At 40.0% G+C, this 10000-nt stretch overlaps 1 protein-coding gene across 7 annotated transcripts in view; it reads left to right on the forward strand.

Moving 5' to 3' along the window:
• The window catches only part of LOC138019971 (bifunctional polynucleotide phosphatase/kinase-like), a 215248-nt gene that overhangs the window by 191679 nt on the left and 13569 nt on the right, over nucleotides 1–10000 (forward strand). For all 7 annotated transcript variants that reach the window (XR_011126282.1, XR_011126283.1, XM_068866957.1 and 4 more), the window contains one exon: nucleotides 9133–9220. Coding sequence is in view for 5 of the 7 variants with exons in the window: in XM_068866957.1 (XP_068723058.1) it covers nucleotides 9133–9220 (88 nt within the window). In the remaining 2 variants the exon portion in view is untranslated. The remainder of the gene's footprint in view (nucleotides 1–9132; nucleotides 9221–10000) is intronic.

Raw genomic sequence — 10000 nt, forward strand, 5'->3', positions numbered from 1 at the left:
GGCAGTACTGATATTGGTCGATAATAGACGGTATTCATAAATAGCAGCCAAGAATTTTTGCTTTGTCTTTTTGCAAGTCATCTGCACTAGCTTCGTTAGCACAAACAAAATTTAACAGAATTTCTGCTCCAAAGTGAGGCTACTAAGGATGATTAGCACAAAGACAAAAGGATTATTTTTTGGCCGCCATTTATGAATATGGTCTATTGCCAAGTTCAAATTAACGATGAAGAGATATATGAAATGAATCATATATTGAACTGCAGATATGAAATCAAGTGAAGCTATGATCCTCGCAGTTATGAACGCAATTTTAGCAATTGCATAGAGAAACCTGAAAAAATCAGGACTTCAACAGGGTTTGAACCTGTGACCTTGCAATACTGGTGCGACGCTCTAACCAACTGCGCTATGAAGTCACTGACGTTGAGAACTGTTCGGTCATTTGTGGGTTCTAATGTTCCTGTAATGAATGAATCAACGATGAAATGATATATGAAATGAATCATATATTACCGTATTTCCTCGAATAATAGCCGGGGACGATTATTTCTTTTTTTCGCACCAAAAGGAGGAAGCGACTATTTCAAATATTTCTCACAGAAGGTCGTGCCTTAAATATTTTGTTTTATTATACATTAAATTAAAAAACTAATCACATCAAATATAAACCGAACATGGGTTTTTAGTGTTTCAAATTTGTTTCGTTGATTACGGTAATCAATGTTCAATGTCAATATCTTGGGTGTCAGCCTGAATCATCGCTGATGACTTTAACTGGATCAGAGGGGAGGGGGAGGGGGTCGATTATTCGAGGGAGGCGATTATTTTAAATATTTCGGTCAAAGGGGGGCGATTATTCGAGGGAGGCGATTAATCGAGGGACGGCTATTATTCGAGGAAATATGGTAACTGCGAATATGAAATCAAGTGAAACTATGATCCTCGCAGTTATATACACAGTTTCAGCAATTGCGTAGAGAAACCTGTATTTTCATTCATCATGGGAACATTAGAACCCACAAGTAACAACAACCATCCATTTATTTGCCAAATTAGAAATGTTTTAAAGGAATCTGACCAACAAATCGCCTTCTTGGATACTTTGGTTTCTCGCAAGGATAACACGATCACTATTGATGTTTACCGCAAAGGAACTCACAAGGACAGATATTTAGACTTTTCTTCTCACCACGACAAACGCCACATGATCAGCACAGCTGAGACCCTCCTACACCGCACAATTAAACTGCCAAGTACACCGCAAGGGAAAAATAGCCGAAATCAATCCCTCCTTTGTTATTTCCAATACCTTATAGCGGACATTTTCCAAACCACCTACACATGCCATCCCTTCACCTGAAGAATTGGTTGGTAGTTTTTTAAATGGTTTGCGCCTCAAGAGAATCCTAACGGTTTTGCTGTCCTTCCTTTCATCAATGGTGTTACGCAACCCCTAACAAGAATTCTTCGAAGGCACGATATTTGAGTTGTAAATAAGCCCCTCAAGACTTTGCAACAAGAATTCCTTTCTCCTAAATTCAGACCACCTATTGAACACCAACCCAACGTGGTTTATAAAATACCCTGTGCCGATTGTGATTGGTGTTATATAGGTGAGACTGGCCGTTGCTTTTAAACCCGCAAGAAAGAACACGTTAGGAATGTAAAACATGTGCTAATGGGTCAAACATTGCGAAACATGCGGTCATCGCATTGATTTCAATTATTCTCGAGTTATCGACAAAGGCTCTTTTCGTATGAGAAAAACTCTAGAGGCCTGGCACACCTCTGCTACCAAGCATGCTGACAATAACTCTAAGCCGATTCCTAATCAGTGTAGCATTATTTTTAAACAATAGCCACTTTTTTTCATACTTTTACTCTGTTCTTTGTATTACTTTTGTCTCGCCTTTTCTGTATATATTTCACTAATTTACATTCAATGTTTTATCCGTGGGAGGTTGTAGATCGACAGCCGACAGCTTATATTCCTTTTCAAATATTTTTAGCCAGAGAGCGTTTTTTATTGTATAGAAATGTTTTATACAACAGAATAAATTAATTTGATCAGGCAAAAAACCACTCAGAATAGTTATAAACTGAACGAGCTGAGTAGTTTCAATAAATTATTGCTTGCATTTTCTGGGTTGTAACAAACACACACAATTAATAAAATGGACAAGAGGATAAATAAAGAAATATTTAAATCTAACTAACATCATTGGCTTCATAGCTCAGTTGAAACCTCGTGGAAGTCCTAAATGTTGCAGGTTGCTCTACGCAACTGCTAAAATTGTGTTGATAACTGCGAGGATCATAGCTTCACTTCAAGTTCAAATTGCCGCAAATAATAGGTGCTTTGGGTGTTTTTGTGGCGTACTCAGTTAGAAGGATAATGTTTTGAGTAGTTATATGCCACCCTTCAGACCAGAATTGACAGGTAGTCATCAAATGACGTCATCAATCAGAAAGACAAAAAAAGGGGGCGTGCATAAATTAAGGGCAAGTTGGGGCATGACGCAACACAGCGTAACCCTAACACACGTAACAACACGTGCATCCCATGTTGTCGCATAAATTAGGGTTAGGCTAATGAGATGCAAGTCATGTATGAAGACGAGGGTTTTTTTCATGGATGAGAATGACAAAGAAAGGGTGGCCATAAAATATGGGCAAGTTTGAACGTAACCTTAAAATATATTTTTCGTAAGGAGCAAGCACGCACACGTGGCGCATTAAACAGTACTTGTGTGTGCATATCATTTTGACAATATGTGAATAGCCTGAGAGAGAGGGCTCTGTCCTGCTCTGGAGTTCAAGGGAATGAGGGATAACAACGGAGCAAAGACAAGACTAAGGAAAAAGAAACCAAGCACAATAACATCAGATGACCTCATTGAAAGCCAATCAAAAGACAAATAGACCAATCTGTGATTGGTTTCTAATGATATAACCGGCGCATCATGTCTGAGAAGAAAGAACAAGTCGTACCGATTCGAAAACCCACTTGGCGATCCAAACCTCCTACCAAGAAGAAGACAAAAGTCACACAAACATACGGAGGAAACAACGTTATGACCATGGAGGAAATAAAGGAGTTTCCACCTCTGTTGCCCATCCCACCCACACCCACTGTGCAAGTCTTGGAGCAGACCTACCAAGAAGGGGAAGTGTGGCAGGCCAATGAACCTACCACCATTGAAGAACGCATGAGGCAGATCCCTAATGCGACATGCCCTTTTCATGGTTTTTTGTTGGTGCACCGAACATCAGACAATTATTTTGATTACGTGAAATGTCGTGAGTACCCCTGTGCCTTTATTGCAAGCCAAGAAGTACATCAGTACTTACAAGTGGTGGAGAAACAATGGCACCAACAGCTTGTGATTAACACAGATGTTGTGTTTCTGCGATAATCTTTCACCCTGAAACAGAGCAGAACTGAGAACCCTGGACGCATGTATTTCAGCTGTTTGACCTGCACATGCCCCTACTTCCAATCGTTGGAACCTCCCTGGAAGCACAAGATCCTACTCTTCACCCCAGCGAAATTCAGTCCACCACCTCCGCATCCTCGATTCCCAGGCTTTCAACCACGCCTTGTGGCTTACCAATAAAAGAATAACAGAACGTAGTGCCATCTTGGCATCACCCATACAGGCAGAGTGGAAGGTCGTTTGAGAACACATCCCAAGCGCCATCGGCCTTTAAAATGGCTTGTCGCATGGCCCAGCACCTATCTGATGGATGCTTTTCAAAGACCACATGATCTGCGGTCAACATTTTAAATGATTTTAATTGGTTCAATGGTGTAATAAAAAGAGAATGCAACCATTTGATTGACATAGTTGTCGTTGTGAGTGAGAGTGAGCGAATGTCGAAACCGAGCGAGATCACTGGGGGTGCTAAAGGCACCGATGTCTGGGCCACACGATGGTCGTGGTAATGTGGGATGCATGTTATGTGCATTCTCCCTTGCAACCACCCTATCACCCGACGGGATGGGAAAGGATGGCGTCTCAGTGGTGGTCATGTCATCCGGGGGATAAACATGATCAAGTGTAACTCCTCAGACACAGAAGCGGATCATGCCTGCCGAGCTACGAATAAACGGCTACAGCGCACAAACCAATTATCATCTGGTAAAGTCAAGGGGTTGTTGCGGTGCAATTATTGGATCATAAAGAAAGCTGATACTGTGTCTACTTTTGGAAATTTTGTTCAAACCCTTGTATCTGTACTCGATGAACAACACAGAATCTTTGGCTCGAGTACGATCGTGTTGAGGACAGGCTTGAAGCCTGCCTCGAACCCATTGTGTTACTGATGGGTAAAACATGTGCTGACATTGGCACGCGAAACTTGGAAGCTAATACTGACCCGTGGCATAGTTTACAGAACATGTTTTCGATTCGTTAGGGGGAATAGAGTATAGTGTACACCCAAAAAAAACCAATCAAATTGCATTTTGAGTGGTGCATGTTGCGTGTCATTTGATGATTTCATTCAACTAATCAATGTCCAGATCCAGGTATAAAAAGTGCTCACCGTTTCACCAAAAGGATAGTTGACAGCGACGGGGATACAAACAGACCATGAATGAGAGATTGAGTTTACAGGCATCGTCAAGCCTTTGACATTGAACAGGCATTCAAACAAAAAGTCGAGGAATTGAAACCTTTGGATAACTGCAAGAAAGACAATGATATGCAAGGTCAACACCAAACAGTGCAAAACCTGGATAAGCCGTCGCCTCCGTCTCGAAAAGTCTATCATCAACCATACCACACAATGGGCCACCATCAAACAGGAGGAGGAAATATAACAAAAACGCATACAAGAAGAAGTTAAGGAAATAAGGGAGATAGATAATCGCGTTTTGGAAATGAGATGAGAACTGAACGATCTGAAACATATAAATCAGATTTACCGAGCATTGTACGAGGCCAAATGTCGTGAAGTGTCCTGTGGCACTCTCGGTTGAGTGACGTGTTAGACTTGGTGCTGTGTGAACTGTGCATGGAAGAGAAAAATGAAACCTATGTGGAAGTTACGCCCAAAGAGATTCTTTCTTGGAGCCATCCAATTGTAATATGGGGGGATTTAAAAGTGTGCGTTCCATTCTATATGATAAATAAAATGCTGGTGTAAAACTGTGAAGTGGATAGTGTCATGAAACCCTCACCGTTAACGTATGAATCCCCTGGGAAGCCTGGTAGTTTGGGCGGTGTCCAAGCTTTTGCCGAGGCACAAGGGTTAAAACCTACTGCAAGGGGTCTTAAGCTACACGTTACACCGTCCCCGCCGAAAACATTTCCCTACATTTCCCACACTAGTGTTAAACATCGATGAACAATGGGTGGCCGATTTCATTGAATTGCAAGGGTTGGCATGCTGGAACAAAGGGATACGGTATGCCTTAACGGTGTTGTCCAAAAAAGGTACCTAACCATCCCACTCGTAATGTACTAATGGGGACTGTTTAAAATGTCCAAACATCCAAGCTAGAAAATATTGTAAAAGCCAGACAAATGTGTTGAAAAAACTTTTGTGTACTAAATTGTGCAAACTGATAACTGCGTCGCCTGCAAAAAAACAATTTACTCAACTCCTTATAGATGTAAAGGTAAACATGAATGCGCCAAACCTAAGGAACAACAAATAACTCGCTTCGCCTCAGCGCTGGAGGAACGATATGCATTTTTCCATGCCAGCTGCAGCATTAATCTTGTTCACGATAACACAATTTACTCTTTTATAAACATTATTTACATTTCACTCTTAATCGCGCAGCCTATGTTTAAGAATGCTTTTCAAAACAACTTTTTTTGGATTAAGGTAATGACTGTTTCAAGTATGTTGTGCCGTTCGTTTGTTTAAAGAGAACTGTTTCTTGCAAATATAGCAAACAAGTTATTATCTGCTATGAGCATCCATAGAGGCAAGAATATTAGTTTTCTGACTGATGACGTCATTTGATGACTACCTGTCAAATCTGGTCTGAAGGGTCGCATATAACTACTGTTTCGTCATTATCTTTCGATGGTCACACAAAGAAGTTCTCTGGATAATGCAACACAACATCTCCAGCTTCGTACAAACGTAACATTTTCTGAAGTCGACACCTACGCTTAAAAAGGTTCTTGTTGGGCGAGCACAAGCAAACCTTACAAAAGTAACGGTGTCGACCCTTTTCCATGGATTTACCCCCAGCAGAGACGGATAATTTATGCATATACTTGGACCGACTTTTACCCCCAGTAGAGATGGATAAGAGTACATGCGCCTGACGTGGCTGCCACAATTTTTTTAGCTGTTGCTTTCTATATCTCTTTACGCCAAAATTTTAGTCTTTTTACCACGTGTTTGATTTAGTTCTAAGTGTAATCATTCAGCTATAGGTGAAAAATGACATGTCTCGGGACTTTTATAAGTGGAAATTTTTACAATTTATCGGCTGTAAAACTTGGACTTGCTTGCTTCGAAAACAGTGTATGGACAATTATCAATACCTTTAGTGCAAATGATTTACCTTCGGGTTTTTCTTTTGAGCCTTCATCACGTTATAGACGCTTTAGAACTGGTAAACAAGTACTTGAACGGCCAGAGTGACCCCTTCAGAGGACAACGAACGAAGCAAAATAGTGTCAACATGAACAATCTCATCTACATACATCGTTCTTCGCTTAGAGACATCTTTCAGAATCAATCTATAGTGAAATTCTGCTTACTAAATTCTCGATCTACCCGCAACAAGTCACGCATCATCCACAATTTTGTCTCTGACTCAGATGTTGACTTATTGGCCGTAACGGAAACCTGGCTTCATGGAGATGCGTCTGTGGATTATTACAGGCGTGATATCTGTCCTGGAGGTGTTGTTTTCTACCATTTACCTAGGTTTGAGTCAAATGGTGGTGGAGTTGGTGTTTTGGTAAAAGACCATTTCAAAGTTGAGCAGTTGCCAAATGGTCCTCAATATGTATCCTATGAATACATGGAATTAAAGCGCAGATCAGATGGAATTCCTATGCGACTCGTGGTGGTTTACAGACCTCCTAGTCTTTGCTGTTCGTTACTTTTAAACGAGTTTGCTAATTATCTTCAGCACTTAGCAACTTCATCTGGCCACCTCCTGCTGACTGGCGAATTTAATTTGGCATGTGAATTCTCCCGACGATGTGTCATCACAACAACTTCTTAACCTTATTCAGTCTCATAATTTAACACAGAATGTGACTTCTGCCACACATGTCAACGGTAGCACGCTAGACTTTATTATTACCAGACAGGGGGAAGATCTTGCTGATGATTTTCTTATTTCTGACCCTGGTATTTCTGATCACCACGCAGTGTGGTGCTAACTCTGGCTGGCCAAACAACAACGTACCAAGGAAGTGATATCGTGTCGCAATTTACATTCTGTTGATTATTATGCCTTCTGCCGTGATTTTCAGAGCTCTGATTTCCTTAAGTATTATCAGCATATGGATTTACCTGATTTGGTCTCAAGATGTAATAATACACTTCCTTTGTTATTAAACAGTTATGCTCCTCTAAAACAACGATCTGTGTCTGTACGTCCACGTACGCCATGGTCTACTCCTGATATCCTTCAAGCTAAAACAAAGAGAAGAAAACTGGAGCGAAAATGGCGTGCTACTAAGTCTGAAAGTGACCATCAACAACATACTGAACTCTGCTGCTTGGTCAATGAGATGGTCAAAATTGCTAGAGACCTACTTTGCTATCATTATTAAGGATAACGATGGTGACCAACACTGCTTGTTGCAGTCCATTGACCACCTCATAAAACAATGCAGCATTACCTCGACAATTCCATTTAAAAGTATCAGTATCAGGGTACTGCTTTGAATGAAATAATATTATTTTTTACGAAGGAATACACCCTTATGGTCAATGAATCAATCGATTAGATGAAATGTTTTGCTCCTTGTTTTATACAACAACGCTACAGTTCAGTTTATTCGCACTTAATGATATTGTACAGACTTGAACAGTTGCTATTTAAGAATGAAATATTGGGAAATGAAATATCCCGGTGGTCAGCTCTGTCAAATGGAAAGCGCCCTTAGAAAACTATTTGACAGTTGAATACGTTGCTTTTCATTTGGGAATTTAACAGACTTCGCTTTTATTGTTTCTTGAATTAAATTTTAGTAATGGCAAACTTGAATGTTTGTTTGCCATAGTCTGTTTTCATGTGAGATTTGTAAAAGTTAAGATATATATCTTATTTGCCAGCTGGGAGGTCCGTATAGCTAAAAACTGTGACCTCGGTCTTGGAAATGCTGCCTGAGGCCGCAGGCCAAGGGCAGCTTTTTCAAGACCGAGGTTAACGACTTCCTAACTGAACGTTTCAGTGAGAAATAGTTGTTGTTAAATTATATTTCCAAACCTCTTGTCTAATAACAATCTGTTTTGAAACACTTCGTTCTGTATGGAAATGGATTCGGTGTCAAAAAAATGGAAATTTAAAGCCATCATACAAGTTCACGCAACCAGGGCTAGGATTCCTCCCGGGTTGGCAGGCAAGACGGAAAAATTCCGTCCGCTTCCACAGCCAATAAGATTGCAGGATTCGCAGAATTCCGCCTGTTCGCGCAAAAAAAATAATAAAAGAAAGATACCGGTACCTAGTATTGCATGAATGGCTTTTTGACACTTCGTTGATTTTTTTTCACAGGAGTTTCATTTCAAATCGCACCATTTTTTTAAAAATAATTTTTGTTTTTAGTTCTTACTTGTCATTTCTTTTTGTGTATGTCCTATTTATTCTCTCGTTTTTGTTAGTGATGGTGAAATAATTGCGGAGTTGAACTTGAACAATTATCATGTCCCCAGTTAACCCATTGACCCCTAGGAGTGGGACTTTTCGGTCTAACACCAGACGGTTTTACTCGTCAGTGGGGGCGGTCCAGGGCAGTTCAGCTGTCAGTGGGTGAAATTAATTGGAGAAATGATTATGTATCTGACTGGAACCAAAGCTGTGTTTTCAGTTAACATTAAACTTGGCTGAGATAATTGATTTGGAAACCCTGGTCATCTACCATTTAGTTTTCCCACACGGATAAAGTGAGAAAAAGATTTTTTCGTAATCACTTTCAGGTACATTGATTGCGCAAAGCAAGCCAAGATTCAAATACGCTGTTTTCTCTTCGACGTATCCCTTGAACATGCTTTGCACAATAATAAGGTGAGTTACTCAGAAAGCGGCTTGACCCACTGATGAGGCTCCTAAGTCATATCATGAGCTTAATCTTCTTGATTATTGGCTCTCAGCATGTTTTGTTTGAGTTAAATTATTTCTTTCCCTGGTCGTTATTTTGACGTATGTTTGAATATGATAATATAGAGTTCATGCTCTTAACATCACAGCAGCAGAGGCATCCCAATCCTATCCTCCGGGTACTATACACTTTTTATAAGCAAATAGGTTTTTGTGTTACGGTTAAAGAAACATTGATCACATGAATACATGTCAAAGGCTCCATAAATGAATAATAAAATATTAAAGAAACGATGACAGGTGACTACGGCAACAAAAGCATTTTTTCCAAAATGTTTCGTTTCACTTTCTTAAAGGGGCTATGCCACGTTATTTAAGGGTGTTTATGGGAAATCTTTAATTAATCACGAGTTTAAAACTCGAAAATGGTGATGTGGAATTGCTTTACTGACAAAATTATTGATACATCACAAATATGATGATTCTAAGAAAAAAACGTCAAGCCGACTTTTTTCAAGATTACCCAAATGCAATCGCTTTCAATCTAGTCCATTTGCGTCCATCCATGCTTCCCTTTCCCTTTTCTGTATGTCTTTTATGTTTTTCAACAGTTTAATTGGTTATTGCAAGGTTTCATTCTATTTTTTGGGCATTTTGGGCGTCATGAAATTCCATCATTTTGCGTGACATAGCCCCTTTAATACTCTGGGGATTCTTCCATCTATCTTGTCAACGTTTTTCAATATG

This window comes from Montipora capricornis, chromosome 10, assembly GCF_036669925.1.
Source record: "Montipora capricornis isolate CH-2021 chromosome 10, ASM3666992v2, whole genome shotgun sequence".
NCBI lineage: Eukaryota > Metazoa > Cnidaria > Anthozoa > Scleractinia > Acroporidae > Montipora > Montipora capricornis.